The sequence below is a fragment of the Bradysia coprophila genome, chromosome X (assembly GCF_014529535.1).
Source record: "Bradysia coprophila strain Holo2 chromosome X, BU_Bcop_v1, whole genome shotgun sequence".
Classification (NCBI taxonomy): domain Eukaryota; kingdom Metazoa; phylum Arthropoda; class Insecta; order Diptera; family Sciaridae; genus Bradysia; species Bradysia coprophila.
The window spans coordinates 644831-667566 of NC_050737.1; the positions used below are offsets into that span (position 1 = coordinate 644831).

General features: G+C 36.4%; 2 protein-coding genes across 5 annotated transcripts in view; both read left to right on the plus strand.

Moving 5' to 3' along the window:
* Positions 1-17038, plus strand: part of LOC119081136 (phospholipase DDHD2) — a 33464-nt gene extending 16426 nt beyond the window's left edge. For 2 of the 4 annotated variants that reach the window (XM_037189900.1, XM_037189906.1), the window contains exons 2-9: positions 14360-14896; positions 14955-15105; positions 15177-15421; positions 15501-15867; positions 15939-15959; positions 16062-16369; positions 16430-16641; positions 16704-17035. In XM_037189900.1, coding sequence (XP_037045795.1) covers positions 14390-14896; positions 14955-15105; positions 15177-15421; positions 15501-15867; positions 15939-15959; positions 16062-16369; positions 16430-16641; positions 16704-16851 — 1959 coding nt within the window. In that variant the 5' untranslated portion in view covers positions 14360-14389 and the 3' untranslated portion in view covers positions 16852-17035. Of the gene's footprint in view, positions 1-10661; positions 12467-12616; positions 14162-14359; positions 14897-14954; positions 15106-15176; positions 15422-15500; positions 15868-15938; positions 15960-16061; positions 16370-16429; positions 16642-16703 lie in introns of all 4 variants that reach the window. The other 2 variants (XM_037189891.1, XM_037189884.1) reach the window with 2 other exon arrangements.
* A 4329-nt stretch (positions 17039-21367) lies between these two features.
* Positions 21368-22709, plus strand: LOC119081206. Its single transcript, XM_037189928.1, has 4 exons — positions 21368-21740; positions 21814-22039; positions 22256-22397; positions 22466-22709. Exons 1-4 carry the CDS (start codon positions 21565-21567, stop codon positions 22585-22587), a joined length of 666 nt encoding a protein of 221 aa, XP_037045823.1. The 5' UTR covers positions 21368-21564; the 3' UTR covers positions 22588-22709.
* Positions 22710-22736: the final 27 nt, after the last annotated feature.

Below are 22736 nucleotides of genomic sequence, written 5' to 3' on the forward strand. Positions count from 1 at the left end.
CATTATATAAACGTGCAAAACATATAAACTAAAAACGATTGCAAAATTTCAAATGATAAGAATGTTACTGATAGAACTACGCAATTATTATCTACATTAAACAAATCGATTTTGTCGATTTTGTTATTTTTGTAGAAAACAATTGTACTTCCTTTCAGTTATTGTTTTACGTGCAACATTGCTCTCAAAAGACAATATTTCTTTTGTCTTTTAATGAGTAATTAATATTGATCGTACTTTCAATGAGTAATCGTTATTGGGTCTGAAGTGACGTAATGAGATTAACGTTTTGTGACAATTACAACATGACTGACTAACAATATGTAGTGATTAGAGATATGACTGAGATGACATCTTCCGGCACAATTCGTGACTGATGAAACTGATAAATTGCTAAGTCAAGGTCCCTAGACTATAAATCTGATGGCAAGGAGATTTTAATATAAATCTTCTGCATTACAGTCTCTGCCCGCCCAGCTTTAATTGGTACTACAGACTAAAACCAAAAGACTCATGCTAATGAGGTAAATTGCTAAGTAAGGGCACCACACGGTTTTTTGACTTTGCACTTTTCAGTAATGTCTGCTGATATTTTCGTTTTCATATTTTAAATTTTCTTCTGTTCATACGTCAAGAAATTCTTGTAATTGTTTGTACTGCATGCATAACACTTATTGCAGATGCAATCGCTTTATTGATTACGACAATCCCCTTTTCAAAAAGACCAAATATTCGTTTGGTTTCTCAAATATACTTGAACGTAGGTCGTTTCGTTACGGGAAAAGGTGTGAAAACTGTTGTCGGGAAAGCCTTGAATTGAATCGTATGAATTCACTCTACAATTTCTAGTCATTGTTTTCGGTTTTATTAATAAAATGATGAAAAATTCATCAGTTCTTTCAGTTCTATTTTGAATCCGGAAATATTTGGGTTAAATTAAAATGTTTGTGCCTTGATTATGGCATTCCAATATATTATTTCCTGTCAGAACTAATAAAATACGAAGAATACATAAAATTAAAAAAAAACCTTTCATGTAAGATAACCTTTACACATCCAGACCTTTACACATCCGAAAAAGAATACCAAAGACCTTTATCATTTGTGTTTCAAAGTGAACTTCATCACCTCCCAATTTAAATAATTTTTTTCTTCTTCTTCATATTTTGCTTAATTATCATCAGCATAATACTTTCAATAATATTTGCCTCCAAGTCCTGTACAATCAAGAGTACAAAAAAAAATATTTCTTTTTTCTTCTCTGGCTTTCAATTTGTTTTGGAATTTCTGTCCATTCTTTTGTTGGATTCTTTCTTCAGATATGTTTTTCTTTTTCTCTATTTTGGTTTTGAGTTTTTATTTGAGCACATTCCTCGCCTTTTGTTATGTGCTTAATAATGATGGTGGTTGAAAAGATCACTTAATGATAATGTTTGGAAGCAAACCAAACCAAAAAAAAACAATCTATACGATCGGTGATTCATTGCCACGGAATTTCAGGTATGGTTTTTAGGAATTTTGTGTTCGAAAAAAAGAAGTGGGTAAAATATTTTTTTAATTATAAAGGAAACCTATTTGTTAAAATAGGCCTTTATAATGTAAAAAGCAAATGTTCGTACATAATTCATTATTGTTTTTTCGGGAATCAAACCGAGAGAATGAGACAAGAGAAAAAAAAGAGAATTTGTCCTTGGAAATATTTTGAACATTTTTTGATAGGTTGTTTACTTCTGTTGGGCACGCTTTCAGTTCATTTTTTTTGTTTCTGTTTAAGTTCATGTTAATCTTGATACGATGCGCAGGAATGCGTGCTCAATAAAAAAGATTCTTCGCTTTACTTATAGCAATAAAAAAAAATGGAAAAATTTTCCTTTATATATTTGTTGTCCTTATTTCTCAGTAACTTTTGTTTTCGTTTTGTTGATGTTTGTTTAATTATACTTCTCGTGTTAACTTCACGGATTATTTTATGGATTTGTTTTCGATAAGTTAATGGCATCGGAAAGCGTTTGACCATAAATTATTTATTGAGACGTAGTGATTTTATCGTCAACCGAAACATATCGTTTTATTGTATGAACGCCAAACGTATTCGATTAGGCTCCCGGAATCATCGACTAGAATGTGAAATCGTTGAATTAGTATAAATGTAACGATACTACGCGACATAGTTAAAGCATGCTTCTACGTACTTTCAAACTATATCTTTCTTGGGATATGTTCTTACACTCACTCACAACTGTTAATTTCAGCCAAGATGAAAAAGGCATGCCTATGGAGATTCTGATCAATGTGAAGCGAATGTGAAGTCAAAAAAACGGACAAGATTCAATTTCAAGCATGTCTCTCATAGTCTTTTCTTAGGTCAAATAGGTTTTTTACATTACAAGTGAACATTGTCTATATCATATCATAGTCGTATTTATATTAACTACAACAGCCTAGACCTAACATGTAGGTAGTAGGAGCGAACAGTCACTTTGTACATTCATTGGTTATATCCCGTTTTATAGATAACCGTGCGGTCCTACATGTAAGCTCTACGCTGTGAGTGTCAGACATTAGTTGTACGGTTCTATCGTGGCTAATGTACGATTCCGATGTACACAATACACTGCCCACTTGTAAAGCCAGGACACTCAGTTCTGGAATTTAAAAGGGCTGTGAAAGAAATGATGATACCCGCGTGTGCAAATAATGTTTTTTTCCCGGTATCCAAAATCAGATTTCCCGAATTTCCCGGTATCCTTAAAATTTAGCTAGATTTCCCGATAAAAAAGTTCTGATTTCCCGGTAAAGATTTTCTCATTTCCCGGTGAATGTAATATTTATTTTATTTTTCAATTACGTTTCATCAAGTACTGTCGTGACAAACATGAATTATGTTATAAAACGTCGAAAGCCAAAGTCTCGCATTCATTTATGTCAGATTTATAATATCTTTCGGTTGGTTCTCTCAGCTATTGTAGTGCCTGCCAATTGATTCCAGCTGCCTGGGCCAGATGTCGCGGGCCCAGGAAGCTGGAATTAATTGGCAGGCAATACAATAGCTTAGAGAATAAAACGAAAAATATTATAAATCTGAAGTTATTTAATGATCGTGAGCGGAGCGAGCGAAAAATTTTAGCGATTTGTATTTTGAAAATATTCTATTCTCTGACTACAACCCTACGTAATTTCTGATAAGATAAGAAGTGATCGCGAGCGGAGCGAGCGAGAAAATTTTTCAATTTTCTACTTGTCGACTCAATAGCGCAGTGTGTAAGTCGTTAGCCTCACACTGAATTATTGTGTTGGAAGTTCGTGAGTTCGAAATCGCTGACACATTAATAAAAAAAATTATTAATGCTATGTGATATACGAATCCAACGAGCGAATACATCAGACACCACTCGCCATCTATCAGCAAATGGTGGGAACAAAAGCTCTTCAGTCAGCAGTCAGCAAGCGATCTAGTAAGGTGCTTGACTACGTCGTAGAAGACATTCTCAAAGAAATTCTTAGGAGTGAGGAATTATCATGGGAAAAAAAGCTCTTCAATCAGCAATCAGCAAGCGATATAGTAAGGTGCTTGGCTATGTCGTTGAAGAAAAAAAATGTTGTCAAGATCTGGGTTGCTGAAAAACAGATGTCGCAGTGAACGATGCTACCGTCAATGAGATCCAATCAATGGAATGGAAAAACTCGCACACGTTCCGCTGGTTGTCTCTTACAGAGAGACAGTTGGTAAAATTGTCATCAATAGTAATAAATTAACATATAAGTTAAGATTGTACTATAGCATACCAATAAAGGTGTCAAAAACACGGTTTCATGATTCCATGTTTAAAAAAAAAAAATTTCTACTTTGTACAATTCTATTTCGGACTTCTCAGCGAAATATTTGTCACGTCTTAGCGCCTGTGAAAAATGAGAAGAAAGGGAATGATAGAGAGCGGAGCGAGCGAGAAATTTTTGCGATTTTATAATTTTAAAACATTCTATTTCTGACTTCTCAGCCACTTCGATTCAATTTCCAGTTTTAATCGATGTCCTGTTTTTTTTTAATTTCCCGGTAAGTTGGATTTCTCGTCTATTTCGATGGCCCGTTTTTGTCGACTTCCCGTTTTTTTCGATTTCCCGTCTATTCCAATTTCCCAGTGAGCTCTATTTCCCGTCTATTTCAATTCAATTCCCGGTGAGTTTGACTTTCCGTTTTTTTATTCAATTACCCAGTAAATTTGATTTCTCGTCTATTTCGATTTCCCGTTTTTATCGACTTCCCGTTTTTTCGATTTTCCGTCTATTGAGATTTCCCGGTGAGTTCGATTTCTCGGTCAGTATAATTTGCCCTCAATTTCGATTTCCAGTCAATTTCAATTTCCCGGTGAGTTCGATTTCCCGGTGAGTTCATTTACTAGGTCAGTATGATTTCCCCTCAATTTCGATTTCCAGTCAATTTCAATTTCCCGGTGAGTTCGATTTCCCGGTGAGTTCGTTTACTCGGTCAGTATGATTTGCCATCAATTGTGATTTCCCGTCAATTTCGATTTCCCGGTGAATTTAATTTCCCGGTGAGTTGGACTTCCCGGTTAGTCTTTTGGTGGATTTCCCGGTATCCCGGTTTTCGGCCAAAAAATTTCCCGGTATCCCAGATACCAAGGATACACATTATTTGCACACGCGATGATAACTGAATCTTCTCCGATTGTTTGACTTCACATTCGCTACAAATTGATTACTAGAATTACTGTAGAGGTGTCGCAAGGGCCAACAGGCTATCCGAAAATCGTTCGGGCATTGAATGGAGAAAATAAAAAGTCTTTATTTTATACAAAATATCAAAGGGTCTCCTCGAGCATCACAAACATGAGCAGCAGATTTGTCGTCGAAAATCCTAATTATATTTTACTCTTAAATCGTCTTAAATATCGTAAGGTCCCACGTCTGGTGAAGAAGCGACTCATGTATGTAAATCTGGTATACAGTGCGTAAAATATGCCCCTTCCTCTCTTGATATATGTAACAGAATTATATAACATTGGATAATGAAGCAGTGACAAGCTAAATACTCTGCTTTTAGTCATGGAATATAAAATAAAGGAAAATGCTAATCTGAATCCATGATTCACTGGACATTGTCACTATGTCCATTCGGAATGTAAATCATTTCTGATTCAAGGGTTTAACGAGCTAATTTTTTATTTATTGATGTTGGTCGTGTAAATTCGTTTCAGTTTCATTTTATTTAATTTGCCAGATTCAATAAAAAAAAATCTAAAACTTCGGGGTTAAGGTTTGCTACTTTTCAATAGCAACAAATCGTAAACAATTTATTAAATTATGTTAAATCATTTAAACAAATAAATTTCATTGAATAGACTGTACACTTTTATAAAGATTGGATGGATGCATTAAAATGCAATATTCATTATGTGTGTTAAAGGCAATGGTAATAAAGTAGCAAAACCATGTGCTTTCTATTAATGTTTTTATTCATGTAAAAGCAAGCATATTACCTTTATTATGACGATATACATTCATATTTACCGTGTCAGTCATATATGAGGTGGGTCATACGTATAGTAATATATAGTTGTTGTGTTTTCTTGTCTTATAACATTGGTGATATATTGAACAAAACAATGTAAGTAAAACTCTAATGTAAAGTGTTGGGCCGCTTCGGTTAACTTTATTATCTTAAAGTGGTAATAATTACGACAAGACGTTCGTGTAAATTTTGAATAAATTTTCAAATGTCTGGTGTGTTTGTTTGTCTTCAAAGGAAGGTTTTTTTTTCGATTATAATTAGTTGAAATAAAATTCATAATTATGCAACCACCCATTTCCTTTTGAACGTTTTTCTTTTTGCCTATTTTTTTTTCTTGGACACGACAAGAATCGTAACATTACGATGACAGTTTTTAGTTGTTCGAAAATCTTCGTTAAACTCTGATTGAATTTTAATTTTATGTTTTCGATTACAAAATGTTTTAATTTGAAAATTGTATGGCATCTCGGTTCAACAGACTTTGAAGCACATCCACAGCCGTATGAATTTCTTAAGTTATGCATCTTCTTCGGCATCACTCTATGTAAAGTTATTGTAAAGTTATTTCATGACGTATAAATCAATCAAACGTTATCAGTATTTGCATTGAATTTAAAAGAAATTCGAGGGCTTTAAAGGAAGCCAATTCGACATAATTGACTTAGTTGAATAAATAACGAATATACCGTCAACACAAATTTTGTCGTCAAATGATTCATTTAGTAGAATTGGTTATGGTTACGAAATTACCGTTTGTGAAAGTCGTTATTATTGGGTTATTGTATGATTATCTAAAGGTGTAATAGATATCCGTTTTGAGGAAGGTTAACTCGTTAATCAGTTCATTTGCATGACATGTGCTCTAAGCATATTCCGATTTTTGGAATAGAAGTAGAAACTCAAAGTAAATGTATTGAACGCATTGAAGAGCGTTTTTATTTTAATAGGTGTCAACGCAAGTATTTTAAAGTTGGACGAGAAACGAACGCGATTTTATATGTAGTACCATAGAACTATAGCTCCAAGCCAGAACACTCAATTGTGAGATGTCAAATTTAATATCTACTTTACGCATACAAAATGGCATGTGTTCTGTGTCTTCACAACCAAAACATGCCTCCTGTATGTATGCCGAGTCTCTGATGATTATAATGGACTCCAAATTTTTTCTATGTTAGTGCTTGGAAGTTGTAGTGCTATGGTACTGCATATAAAATCGTCTTCTTTTCTCGGCAAATTGCGGTTTTTTCTGGATTTTTTAAATTTTATTTCTGAGGCTTTCAACGGTCTATTGACCGAACGAATTGGTAGATCCGTTTATATGATTATCCCTAGTTGAGAAGTTACGTTTTCGTGTGTTCATTGTCCTAAACAAAATTCACACCAGAACTGGACTTTTCAACTTTCGATCCACAGTTTCGTAGACAAATAACTGAACATGTAGAGTGAAAGTGTAAAATGAAAATATCACAAGATTCTCGATTTCGAAAACGGTCGTTATTCCAGACACGATTAAAACACGACATGATTGCTTACATCTTGTACAGACTACCACACCGAACCGAAAAGAAATTATAAATCTTTATGTTGTTGATAATTTGGTGTCCTTCAATGAAGTAAAATTTATCGAAAAATTGGATAAGGAAACAGTGAAACAAAAAAAATCCTTTCATTTAGAAATAACTAACTTGTTGATGATTAGAATACAATTTACGTCAAGTTACAATATGAAATAAAGGTCAAACAGTTTAGTAACAAAGTACACACATTCACATCCACCGTATAAATATCTATAAAGCGACGTGATGTTATTAAGTAAATATTGACTGGCAAAGAACTTGGTGTAAAGCTAACATCAATGTTAAACGTATAATGTCATACATGAGATGCTACTTTAAAAAACAAGCGCGTTTTTTATAGACTAATCCATTTGACATTTGAAGAAAATTGCAATATTTAAATGAAAATGACAGCTAAACACTAAAAAAAAACTGGTTTCCAGTTTCAACAAATCATTCAAATCATTTCAATAAACTTACTTGAACGAAAAAAAGAACGTTTCAGGCTATCCTCCATTTAATGGCTTTATTAAATCTTGTTTCGCTACCGTTTATCATTATGATGGTCGTTAAAAAAACTGAAAAAAAAACGTTGTGATACGTATGACGATTCCTGCATTGGTAAATTTGTTATGCTCGTCAATTTTTTATATATGAGCCCAAAACTATAAGAAACCAGACCCAGACCCGAATCTATCAGGTTTAATTTGGCTTGGGTTTTAATAGTCAGGCTCGAGTCGGTCAGATTTTCCTATTTTTTTTTCATTTGATAATTTCACTTCATGTTTTGATCATTTTTCTTACGTTTACCCATAATAATCTCTTTAACTGTAATTTTGTGATTCTTTTCATTTAAAGACAAAAAGACCATTCCATATGTAAGCTAAGAATTGTTGAGGTTTCAAAGTTTCAAAGTTTTTCATTTGATGATCTGATATCTTTTTCGCACTAGTTGCGACAAAGTGTTTTTATGTTTCTGTTGCACTAGTGCGTTAACATAATTTTGTCGAAATACTAGATTTGTTGTTTACTAAATAGTTTAAGGCTGTCCAATTTAGGCCTCCTAATTTTGTAAACAATGTGTGTGCGGTTGCTATAGAGCTGCAGTGGTTTGATCTCAATCGTATTGAAATGGCGAATGGTTTTACCAACACCCATGAACCAGAAATCTTCCAAGTTTTCTCCGAATAATTTTAGTGTACTGCCTAGCAAATAGAATTGGTCCTCAATTTTTATGCAACAATTTTGCACATTATGATGCTGAGTTGCATAAAATATTAAAAGTTTCGTTTCCATGTAAGAATGTTTTAAATTAATGAAGAACATTAATTTCAGAGGAAAGTATGACGTCAGACTAGTGCGGTCGTTCATATGTATTACATACACTAACACACTCGCAAAGCTGCGCTTACGTCATTAGTTGTTCGTCTATTTACGTACCAACATAAAAAACGAAAATATTAACAAATACTTATTCGAATGAAAACAACTATTCGCAAATGAGAATGATGACGTAGACGAATTAAGAAAATTTAAATTGCTGATTAAAAATACTAATTCACTCAAGAGATGTGTAAGATTGTGTATTTAAGGGTTTTGAAACCCGAATAACAATAATAAAATATTTCCAGTAGACCATGCAAGTTGTCTGCCTCGGATCAACAAAATTCACACGTAAATCGACTTTTCATTCCTAGTTGTGTAAATTCCACACGAACTACAAATAATAAGAAACACTGTACAACCCTAGGTTTGTGAAATATTTAGGAACATTCATGATATCACTTGTATAGGATGTGTGAATAGTTGCAATATATCGATCTTTCAAACGAATCAGTAAACAACACAAAAACTTGACTTTGTAACTATCTCTCCAAAGTAAAACACCTATTATGTGCGCGAGGTCAAGTGCCGAACTCCCTCCAGCGGCTAGTTAAATTGAATTAGCATTTCCTTAATTTTTTAGTTGAAAATGTTAAATTAATGAAGATAATCAGATTATAAGAACCTACAACACAACTAGTCACCGAAAATTTCATATTCGGGTAATGTCGTGTGTAATGTTACATTTCGATTAGATGACGCTGTTGGTCCAAATAACTTATTTGCCAAAACATCTCGTCTTATACTTAACCAAATTCTCAACGATTTGTGCAGAGTTCCAATGACCCAATATTATTGCGATTTCAGCATCTATCTATATACAAAACGTGAAATGAAGATTTTGCATATACAAAAAAAAGGCAAAACAAATTCAATTCTACGTATAATTTCAGCTGCACATTTGCATATCAAAGCTACACACAGTCAATACAAAAATGTGACATTGAAAAAAATGCTAATCTTAGTTTTAAAGTTAACTTGACCGTGTGAATATAGTTTCCCATATTGTTTACATTCTGCATATATGTGCTAAGCCAGCATATTTCTGCCGTCCTCAGGTTCAATTTCAAGTTAAACATTCTGTTCTGACCGAAATTAATTATAAAATTTGAAACACGGCGCTAGTCACATTTTACATAGCAAAAATATACTTATGTTGTTTATGCTAGCATGGCATGTATACGCTAAATTCGCCGTCACAAATTCAATGCTACGATAAAACAATCAAAATTTCTATATTTGAAAATAATTGCAACGGGTTTTTCTTGCTCCGGGTTGCATATGCCCATAAATTTGTGCAATGGAACATTTTTATGGTTTAAAATGGTTCTCGATTTACGGGTTCTAAGTGTTTCTGAAATTAATTCAATATATGATTGAGGAAGAATGCAATTCATAATGGGGTGGTTTTTTTTTTGGTTTCGTGTACAACATACGACAAGTAAATTTTTCATATTTGTATTAAGCAATGCAAATGTTTTCTAAAATTTATTATGAATGGTAGTGCATGCGTCTCGAGCACATATTGTATACTCATGTCTTTGGACGGACACGATTTACGTTTCTTTTTCCACGATGGTTATACAGACCCTAACTTAGTCTTAAGAGATTTTATTTCTTGCCCTTCATACATGGTGGAATTTGAGATTTGAATAAAATCATATTTTACTGTCCCATGGCCTTTCATTTATGGATTAAACATTAAGTAATCTGAAGGTACATAACACAGTAACGTGACTTTGTAAAGTAATGTTTAGCAGACATGTTACCGTTGTGTAGGGAATTATTTTGAACGGATGAAAATTACAACGCAACAAAATTACGACAAGACGACAATTTCAATATCACAACTGTGAAGTAGACAAGTAGAATTTCCACTTACAGTTAATGAAGACTGCCACCTCATTCCTATATTTCGTTTCAATGGAATAATACAAAATCATCGAAAATATCTACATGTTTTAGACTTTGATAGAGTCAATCTCTAGCATGCATCCTAACAAATTATAATCCACAGAAGTGTTCAATATTGTAGCTTCGTCTTTTTTTAGGTCACTGTTAGGTCAGCTTTCTTCCAGTTAGTCAGTTTAGCATCCTTGGTTCTTTGGTATCGCCAGATCTCTAATTTTTTAAATTTACAAATTATATTGCCTGTCAATTTTTAATCGAATTTCCTTTTCTATTTTCAGAGCCTACAAAACCAGTCATATTTGGAACCGAACCGGCAATTTTAGACACCGAAAGTTTCAGCGAAATAAGTTTAGATCAACCGTCTGACCAAGAATCGTATCCATCACTTGCTAATCCGTTGCAAGACGACCAATTCGGCACAGATTACTCGAAACCATTTAATCCATTGACGCAGGCAACACAATTGACAGCTTCCTTATCGCAATTGCCAAGTGTAGCATCATCGGTTTTCTCGTCATTTTCGAACATTTTGAGAGGAACTTCTCCAACGCCAAATATATCAACCGAGCAGCAGCAACCGCAACAGCATATCGATCCGTATAATGCTCCACCAGTTCCGACACTCGGCAACGTTCCATTCGTAAATAGTAGTCTAGCGTATCCAAGTGAAGAACCTGCGGTGCCACCTGTCATTCCAACATTTTACTCGCCTACTGATCCGGCATTTCCACCACCAGCTCCAACATTATCGCCACCACCGGCCAATACTTCATCTGGTAATGCGTATCGTCTTACTACGAAGAGAAAAACTTATGCTCCTGCACCTGGCTTAACATATCAAGACAATCAACCCGTTGCAAGTGCATTTCCATCATATGCACCACCTTTGCCGAATCCAATTAACGAACCGAATTTCTCGGCAAATCAATCGACATCCTACGAAAACACCGCAGTGAATCAGCCGCAGCCGCCATCCCAAACCAACAAGTTTTCTCTCACATCGTTCTTTTCGACACCATTGCTAGAGAAAATAACTGGATCTGGTGTGAGTCACAACCAAGAAACACCGGCATCTAGTGTACCCGACGTTTATGCTGTTCCGTCGATAAATCCACCAGCTCCAGCCACTACTATAAATCCAGGATTGTTCGATACACATCCACCAGCTCCAGTCACTACTATAAATCCAGGATTGTTTGATACACATCCACCAGTCACTACTGTAAATCCAGGATTGTTTGATACACATCCACCAGCTCCAGTCACTACTATAAATCCAGGATTGTTTAATACACATCCACCAGTATTTAATGCACATCCGCCGTTGTCAGAAAATATACCAACATATTCTCCACAGCAGCAAACGTATCAGCCCACACCCCCATTAAGTACGCCATTATTTTTCAATCCGGCTCAACAAACAAGTTTACCTGCAGTCAACCAAACGCAATCTAGTGCGTACGGTACACCTGAACCTGTCTCCAATATTTCATCGATTCCTCCGTCATCAATTCCGCCTTCTGGAAACGTAAGCAGTTACCGACTTCGAGGAAAGCCCCACTATAAAAATCCTTTGTCGTCAGCAACTACAAGTGCACCCATTGTAACTCCATTTTTTCAAGCGACGCCGAATCCCGCAATAACTTCCGAGATATTTAATCCAGGAAACATTGCGGCTACTGAAACTCCAGATCAATCTTCGCAGTCAAGTGGTTTTTCACATCCACCACCGTCCAACGTCGGTTTCTTTAATCAGCTGCGAAGTGTGCCAGTTGAACCGAAAGCACCAATAACTTCCGAGATATTGAATCCAGTGAACATTGCGGCTACTGAAACTCCGGATCAAGCTTCGCAGCCAAGTGGTTTTTCACATCCACCACCGTCCAACGTCGGTTTCTTTAATCAGCCGCGAAGTGTGCCAGTTGAACCGAAAGCACCAATAACTTCCGAGATATTTAATCCAGTAAACATTGCGGCTACTGAAACTCCGGATCAAGCTTCGCAGTCAAGTGGTTTTTCACATCCTCCACCGTCCAACGTCGGTTTCTTTAATCAGCCACCAAGTGTGCCAGTTGAACCAAAAGCACCAATAACTTCCGAGATATTTAATCCAGTAAACATTGCGGCTACTGAAACTCCGGATCATATTACGCAGTCAAGTGGTTTTTCACATCCACCACCACCCAACGTCGGTTTCTTCAACCAACCATCAAGTGTGCCTGTTGAACCGAAGGCAGCTAACGTAACTTTCTTTAATCAACCGGAAAGTCTACCCGTGGAGCCGAACGTACCACTATTCAATCCATTCAATCCGAATAGTTCTGGAAACACGCACTCTTTCGATTCATTTGGAACAGGAAATGTGCAACAGCCTTCCATTCTAGCTCAAACACAAGGAATCGATGTACAGCAACCTGTTCTAAGCCAACAACCATTTCAAATTGAACAACAACAACAGTTTCAGCATTTTCAAGTACCAGCCGAACATCAACAAAGTCAATCACAGCCTGTTCAACAGCACCAACCGTTTCTATTACAACCTTTCCAACAAGAGCCAAGCCAAATACTGACTGAGCAGCAAGTCCAGACACAATCAGTTGAAACCTCACCAGTCCAAGAGACAAATCTTGAAAATCAGACGCATTCGGATCTTCCATTAGACCAAGCACACTTGACGACAAGTCCTCAATCATTGCAGACAAATCTATTTCAACAATTTGAGGCAGCCAAAGAATCTGATCGACTGATTCCAACGCAATTTCAAGTTCCATCTGAACAATCAGAAATCGAACAACAGGTCACTTCACTACAACCACAACCTTTCGCCAATCCGTTTGCAGTGCCAACACCAACACCTCCATCTCATAGCAGCGACCAACAATCGAATTTTCCTTCGGACCTATTCACACCATTCCAAGCGCAAAATCAAACACCGAGTTTTTACCCCCCGCAGACTGCAAGCGCTGAATCAGTTGACAATCAATATTTGCAGGAAGAAGTTAGCACCGCTGGTGAAAACACTTTCCAACCGCAATTTACGGAGGAGATTTTGGATAACACTCAGGCCCAGTTCACTGACCTCAATTTGAAATCACAAGACATTGCAGCTGAAACGAATTTCTTTGGTCCGGTGGAATCGCAACAAGACGACAATAAAGCCGAAGGTTTGATTCATCAAACAGACACTACCAGCACTGACAGTAAGACATCCACAACTTTTGACAATTTCTTCGGCTCTCAGACGACGCAGCAATCAGCGATTACAGCATATCCACAACAAGGTCAATCAGAGCCTATTCCTACGTCAACTTTAGCAAGTTCATTCTTTACAACGCAGACAAATCCGTCACCTGCAGACTGGTTCAATTCACCAAAAACCGTAGAACCGTCGACCAATCGATTCGAAGACGATATTAATCGGAATCCACAACAGCCAACCGAAAGGGAAACCCTCGACGCGAGCAGTTTCTTCGCTACCAATAACAACAATCAAATATCGTCGCCACCGAATTATTTCCAAATTCAGAATTTCTTCAACAATCCCCCACTGATTGCCGATTCCAAGGAACAAGACAGCAATTTCAATTTCATCGAAAATAATTTGATAAACAAACGTTTGCACAATTTGACGCATCACAAAGGATCGACGGAAACGGACGGTGGGTCAATTTCATCAAATATAGTTGAGCCTCCGTCATCGGCTCAGTCAGAATTTTCGGAATTTGCCGAAGTCAATCCGGAAACGAGTCAAAGTGATGAATACTTAGGTGAACAACAGGTACAATAAAATGGACAATTTTTTCCTTTCAAAATTGTTTTTGTGAACTTTGTGTCCCCACTTGCAAAATAATGGGATTCCTTCATAACTCAACTTCTTTCACAAGCTTTAGCGCACTAATTTTCATTTACCATAGATACCATTGTGTGTTTTCTGCCAAAATTCCCTTTCGTTTGATTAACTCATTTCTAACTTTAGTTTCCAGTTGATTCACCAAACATTGCAACAATGGCCAATACATCAGATCAATCGAATGGTGGTCCTGCTGCTGCCGAACTGACAAATGTCGTATATCGGCCAGTGTACAAACATTGGTTCTTCATAAAAAAGACTTCGGATCAAAAACCAACATGGACACCATTCCCAATGAACGATTCACTGAATCTAGAAGAAGCATTCACATCCAATTCAAACCAATGCATTACGACAAATGGGGGACGTTACGATGTTAACATTGAGGAGCGTACGCGAACGCCGGTCTACTGGAACGGTGCTTCTGATGAGGTGCGTCGATGCTCATGGTTTTATAAGGGAACTGATTCACGCTTGGTACCATATGAAGAAAATGTGGCGGATTTACTGGAAGAGGAATATCGACTGACATCGCAATCCGGCGAATGGAATCGAAAAATTGTTATACCAAGCGGTGAAATTGTCATGTTTCAAGCTCCCAGCATAATGGTTCATTTTCTTGCTGCACAGACGCCTGATTTATGGCCGAATGCATCAGTGCCGGTAAGTTTACCAATTTCCTGCTCTCACATTTGCATTAATTTGTCGATTCCATCCTCAGCCAACCGCTAATCGGCCTCGAGTCGTCAAACGTGGTGTCGACGAATTTAATATTGAAGACGGTGAACCAGAACAAATAAATCACTTGCTGTTCATGGTCCACGGAATCGGTGCTGGATGTGATCTGAAATTTCGATCGGTTGAGGAAGTTGGTAAGGAAATTGAACCTGTCGCAGTTTTGATCGATCGTTAATTGTGCTTTCATTTCTCCAAAACCCTTTAGTGGAAGATTTCCGATCGATTGCCATGCAATTGACACAATCACATTACCGCAGTTCGTGCGATCGAGGTGAAGTTGGTCGCATTGAAGTTTTACCCGTATCCTGGCACAGTGAATTACATTCGGAGGAGTCTGGTATTGACGAGAAACTGAAAGCTATCACGCTTGAGTCCATACCAAAATTACGAACATTTACAAATGACACACTACTAGACATATTGTTCTATAGCAGTCCCGTGTTTTGTCAGGTACCTAGACCTCAAAAGTCACATTTAACTCTGAATGTAGAAGCAAACATTTCTAACAAACACTTATCCTCTGACGCAGAAAATTATGGACACAGTGGCTGGCACGATAAACAGAATGTACATAAAATATTGCGAACGAAATCCCAATTTCAAGGGCAACGTCTCACTGGCTGGCCATTCATTGGGTTCGTTGATTCTCTTCGATTTATTGCAAAATCAACGAAACTCTCAGTGTTCCGACAATCAAATGGATGTTGATCGTTTGTCGCCAGCAGAGTGTAGCGATGAAGGAGCAACGGGGGTTCGGTCACACAAACCGTTGTCGCGAACGAAATCGAAGAAGATTAATTACACAATTGGTCCAGCTGGTACGGGCCAACCATTTATTAATTATCCGCAGTTAGTATTTCATCCTAAGAAATTTTTTGCGCTTGGATCGCCTATTGGTAAGTCGATCTTGTTAGTTTTGTGCGTGTGAAGCAGACTCTGAACTAATTTCGTTTGTCTTCTGTTTTAGGAATGTTTGTTACTGTCCGAGGTGAGTGATTTCTGGAAAATTTTGTTCGCTCGTACACTTTAACAGTTAAAGAGGCTGGGCTTAATCGAACCGTTTTATGAATTCTTCTCATTTCTCTCGAAGGTATCGACAATCTCGGCCTGGACTACAAACTCCCAACAACTGACGGTTTCTACAACATATTTCACCCGTACGATCCCGTCGCTTATCGAATTGAAGCACTCGTCAACAGTGAACTGATACCGGTACGGCCGGTTCTAATCCCACACCACAAAGGTAGAAAACGAATGCATTTGGAATTGCGTGAAACAATGGCTCGGGTCGGTGCGGACATAAAACAGAAAATTGTCGACACATTTAAGTCGGTGTACAATTTTGCGTCATTGCAAAAACCGAATGATCCGAAATCACTGCAACAAGAAGTTGATAAGGTTTGATGGAGATAGCTCGGTTTTCGACCCATTCGACAGATTTTTTTTTTTTTGGTTTAGGTGTTGGAACAACAACTGTCCTTGGAGACGTCGCAAGTTCAACGAACTCGAGCTTGTAGTACGTCAACAACATCGAGCGATGACAATGGAGACGTTGAATTCTCTTTGGGAATGCTGAACGAAGGCAAACGCGTCGACTATGTGCTACAGGAAGCACCGCTAGAATTCTTCAACGAGTACCTTTTTGCCTTGACCAGTCACGTCTGTTACTGGTAAATTCGCAAGCCGAAATTTTCGACGCATCGAGCTGAATTTATGTTTTTCTTGTTCGTAGGGATTCAGCTGACACAATTCTATTTATTGTCAAGGAGATATACACGTCGCTGGGTATGCAAACGGATAATCAAATACCACAGCAATCAATGACGATTGAACGGCCTATTTCAACTCCATCAGCATCGCCTGCACCCGCTGATTCGTGAGCTTGTCAAGTTTTTTTTTATATTTTAAATTGCTTGCTGATGTGCTGATGGGATCATTGGGGACGTTAAAGTTGTTAAATAGTTTTTCTAACTGGTCGGACATAATATTATAAGAAATTAGACAAAATTATTTTCTGTTAAAATTACAAATATTTTGATAAATGAATAAAAAAGAGACCTAATTGAACTAACTTGGTGCCGGCGGCTCGTTTATTTAATACAAATCTCGGTTCAACTTCTTCCCTCACGAACCAATAAATGTTGGCGAATTCAAGATCAAATCCAGCTGCAGGCGATGGGTAATTTGGCACACGGTGCTATAACAACGCATTTTTCAACTACGTAAAAGGTGAACTCGCACACGATTTTTCGATACCAAAATTTTGTTAAAGGAGTCATAGGTCGATGACATGGCTAAAAAGCATTTGTAGCAATAACCTTGCATGAGTTCATTTTTTACGTAGTTTAAAAGGGCGTTCTTTTGGCACCGTGTGCCAGATTCCCCGATACAGCTCAAAGATTGGCTCCATTCGAGTGAAGTGTCATCAGATGTCTGGCCATATTTTTCTGATCTTATCGGATGGGATCAAGGTAGCTCTCAAGCAACCGCATACGCATTGTTTACGACGTAGGAAACTGTGCGATCTTAGACCTCCTAATTTTGTAAAAATTTCATGCGGTTGCTGTCTTCCGCACTCATAATAAATAAATAAAGGTTCAGAATCTTGATCAAAGCAAAAAAAAATTATTCGAAAAGATGAAGCTCAATTGGTAGTATCGGAAAGAATGGAAGGTGAACGAGGTAGCAAATAGTATTTTCGCAACAAGTGACGAAAAGTAAGACTTTCTGTTGCCTTTATTGCGAAAAACGTTGTATACAACTCGATGATAATAGTATGTTGTGTTACAAGTATTGTAATGTTGATTTTCTCAGCACTAGACCCAAGTTTTGAGAAAGTTTTGAGAAGAAAATTGGGTCGTGTGCTGAAAAAATCTCATTACAATACGTGTAACACATCATGCTTTGTGTCAGTACCGGACTGGCTCGAAAAAGTCCATCGGGGGCTCCATGCAACTCAATTTAAAAAGGCCCACAAATTAAAAATTCTCATACAAAAATCCAAAAGGCCCATCGGGAATCCTCCGAATTCACCGTATGGCCAGTCCGGGCCTGCTTTGTGTCAACCGAGAATTGAAATAGACAAGAGCACAAAAAATCATAATTTTCATTGTAAACAATCACTCTTCAAATTTGATCGGTCACATTGCTTTGCATTTTCTCAAAAGAATGCTGTAATAACTCACATAAATTCCATATCAACCAACATTGCTTTGAGTGTTGTAATATCACATCAAACGGGTGCTGAAATAAGTCACTTTACAACACTAAAATGAGTGCTTTTTCATGTGTCGGGGCCGAAAATGAGGGAGTTTTGAGATTTTTCTCTGGTTTTCGACCCCTTACATGAATTTTTTTTTTTTGAGTATCTGTTTTGGACGATTGATTTTAGGCACTTTCGCATGTAGCGAACAACTAGCGAAATTGCCTAAAAACAATCGTCCAAAACAGATACACAAATAACTATTTTAGGTACATGATGTGTATTGTCATACTCGGCCTACGGCCTCGAGTGACAATCTTCACATCTAGTGCCTAAAAAAGCATTTATCACTCGGTTGTATAAATAACTATTTATCAACTTAGTTACGAAATACTTTCTGTTTACTACGCAATAATGTGGGCAATAATGTCCCACACATCAAAATATCAATCTTGGCAACAGGTGCATAATATATAATCATATGTCTAACAGACACCGTTTGTAATTCACTGGACTTATGCATAAGCCAATAAATCAATAATGACAACAAATTCATTGAGGATGACGATATAGATAGATAGATGTAGATATATTTACCTTGGTGAGGGCGACAAGCGAAAATGCCTAAAATAAACCGTTCACAACAGATGCGGATACAACTTTTCATGCTGAGGGCCTAAATTATGAGAAAAATTCCTAAATTTATGAACAAGGCATGAAAACGAATTAATTACCGTTTATCTTAATTACTCCTGATCTGCGAAATGATTTTAACAAGTGAATGAAAGAAACTCGAAAAACAGAATTTTGAGCATCCATGAATGGATATTCCTTTTCTGTCTGAAAAATATTAGATTCTGCTTCAGAAATTTGCGAGAAAATTTGTCAGCTCTTGGAATTTTTAAAATTTTTGGAGTTTAAAAATCTGTCAAGCTAATCTCCACTGAATGATGACGACCGAAACCAGTCCGATTCAAGTGCAATAGAGAAAATTGCTGTAGCCGAATGAAAACTAATTTACGAATTTACAAAATTTGAAAATTGGTAAGTTTGTAAAAATAAAATCATCACAAAATTATAGGCGCAATAAGAAATACATCTGCACTCTGCATAGATCAATGCAAAATGATCGGAAATATCAAAGGAAATTTTTTTATTTTTATTTTTTTTTAAGGTATTTCAGGTTTTAGGTATTTAAGGTGATCAAATATATATCACTCGTTTTCAAAAATTTCGCGCACAATAAAAATCCATATCACCCTCATTCATTTGTTGTCATTGTATAAACGGCGGATGTAAGGAACGAATCCGACGTTTAAAAATCGGTCAACTTTTGCCTGGTATAGAGCCTTTGGAAATATGCATGCAATATGCCTATATTGTAACATGTCACGTGCATGCTAATGCAATAATAACATCACATTTATTTTATGTACTGGTTACGAATTACACTCGCGGAATTTTGAAAACCGACACATTTTCTGTTTTGTGGTTTATTGGTTTTTGATTAACGGTGGTCCCCGGAATCATTTTACCAAATCAAATTCGTAACCGTCGCAATTTTTTTTGTAATAATTATAATATAATATAATATGATCATTACAAATTTTCTGTAATGGTTACGAATTTATGATTTTTCCGATTTTTGGCAGGTAATGGAATCTTTATCATCATCATTGGAATCATTGTTTACTGACTCGGATTGGTAACCATTACAAATTTTCAGTAATGTTTACGAATTTTTGTTTTTTTTCTCACTATTTTTGGTAGATAATGACATTGGAAGCATTGTTACAGATTTTCTGTTATGTTCGAAAATTCGTAACCATTACAGAGAATTTGTAATGGTTACCAGTCCAAGTTGGTAAACAATGTTCCCAATGTCATTACCTGAAAAAAATCGAAGCAAACCGAAAATTCGTAACCATTACAGAAAATTCAAGCCGAGAAATAATGTTCCCAATGCTATTACCCAACAAAAATGGCAAAAAACCGAAAATTTGTAGCCATTACAGAAAATTTGTAATGGTTACCAATCCGACCTCATACATTATGTTCCCAATGTCATTACCAACCAAAAATAGTAAAAATCCGCAAATTCGTAACCATTACAGAAAATTTTTTGTTATTACCAACTCCAGTTCGTAACAAAAAATTACAAGAAGAAACTTAAAAATAGGTAACCATTGCTAAACATTTGTGAAATTTATCAGCTAGAATGGTCCCCGATAACAAGTACGTTACAAAAATCGAAATTGGTAAAATCAACAGTCGTAACAGTAAACTAGTAAAGTCACGAATCTGTAACAACAACTGACATTTTCGTACTTTATTACTTTATACTAAAAAAAACTGTTGATTTATGTTTTACCAATTATAGACCCAAATCAATTTGGTAACTCAACATTTTCAGTAGTGCGTCGAACATACATGATCACAAAATGTCGGCCTTAGGGAAATGTTTGATGATTGATGTTGATTAAGAATCGTCGCGTCCGACGGAGTTGAGGCAGCTGGCAGAAAAATTCCAGGCCAATATGAAATCGTTTCCTATGTCTTAAAAACACTCGCCTGTTATATTGAACGATATATACGAGATGCATCAATATTGTTTTCTATCTAATTGACTCACTAATTGAAGGGAGTGAGTCACACAAGTTTCGAATACATATCAATTGTACCTAATTGGTGTGAGTCATTATGACGAGTTTAAATATGTGCATGAGTGTAAATCCGACTATGAATGTTCGTGAAACGAGCATAGACGAAACTTAAATGAGAGATGATAGCCGTCGGTGAAAAGGTCTGCTGGCGGCGGTTACATTATTTTCTGATCTTTCTAATTTCAGTTTCAAAATTTAAGCATGTTAGGCGAGGAAAGTCCAACAGAAAAATTATTAAAACCTACAAATTTGATCAACAAAACATGGTTAAAATTTTTTTTGAGGAAAAACTCATTGGACCTCCGTCCAATTCTATAAGTAGCATCACTTATTCATTGAATTTATATTGATGTCCTTTCTCCTGAGTTAAGTGTGCCACAATGAGAATCAACTTTCCGACAAAATGAAACCTAAAATCGACGGCGCTCGTCTCTGACCGAAATGTATTCAAACGAGGATATACGAGTGCACACATTCAAAAAATGGCTAATGACTCACTAATTGGCAACAAATTGATGCGTACTGATAATGAAACCAGTTTCAACCCTGTACGCTTCTATGGCAACTTTATGACCGCACCAATACACATACTGCAAATGTTGCAAAAACGGTGACTTAGGTCATTTCTGTTTCATTGTAACATTTACCGTCCCGTCAACTGCATGTAATTAAACTGAGTTTAGTTTTGTGTAAAAAAAAATCTTTGACAAAAATTAAAAGAAAGAAAAATGATGTGGCTTCCCAATTGCAATCTCGATGAACTGAACTGCAGTCTCGAAATTCTAAGAAAAGATTTAACTTCGATTTTAGTTATTAAAAATAAAGATCGTATTCCGATTTTGTACGATGTTCCAATGACCACTGACCGTATCATCAAGGACGATAAACATGGCGAACGAAAAGCGTAAGTGCAATATCGAAATTGTTGCAGTGTTTGATTTATCTAATTCATTTTTGTGGAAATATTGTCGCTACAGCACAAAAAGCCGCAAGTACAACGACGGAAATTTTTTGGAGGCGCTAAATTCGTGCAACTTTTACTTAAATGCGTTAAGTAAGGAACGAAAATCGTTCGATACAGCTGCGTACAGCATTTGTAGTAACGGGCACAATCAAACAAAGGAAGACATTTTCCAATCGAAAGCCGATGTGAAAGAATATTTGGAATTATTCAAGGAAAAAGCTTGGAAAAGCTTTGCAGAGGTGAGATTTTCATTTTGTTTCCATTTAAATTTCGGCCATTTTGGTGAGTCACATTAAATTTCGTAAACAATCCATTAATTGGATTTTTTCCATGTTATAACTGTTTCAAATAACCTCACACAATTGATTGGAAAATGTGTGCTCATCGGTAATCGTCTAATTGTTTGTGACTTCAATTTAAAATTAATCCGCGAATCATCTGTTGATTCATTTCAGATAAATTCATTTTGCATATCATTGATGAGCATCTACAAATATCTGGCTTCACATACTGCTGAGGCAGACGAAGTCTTATACGACTTCAAGCATTCAATCGAAGTCTACGAACGAGCAATAAGTTTCGACATTTCTTGTTCAGGTGAGTGGTGTACACAATCCGATTTAAACCGGACATCTCGTTCAACCAGAAAAATTATCTTATTACAGACAACGCCGAAAAAGTATTGTCTGCTTTGGATAACGTTAAGAACTCGACGCGGAGCTTACACTCATTTGTTTGGACGATAAAAACTTTGATGACCTATTCAGAAACGAAGATCGACAAATGAATGCCCGATACGTCATCATTTCTTTCATTTTCAGAAAATGATTTTGATAAACTATTATAAACCCTTATATTTAATGTGAAATGTTAACTGTGTAAGTACATTTTGAATAACTGACATTGAGATCCGATGGCTTTTTTTTTCGTATTGAT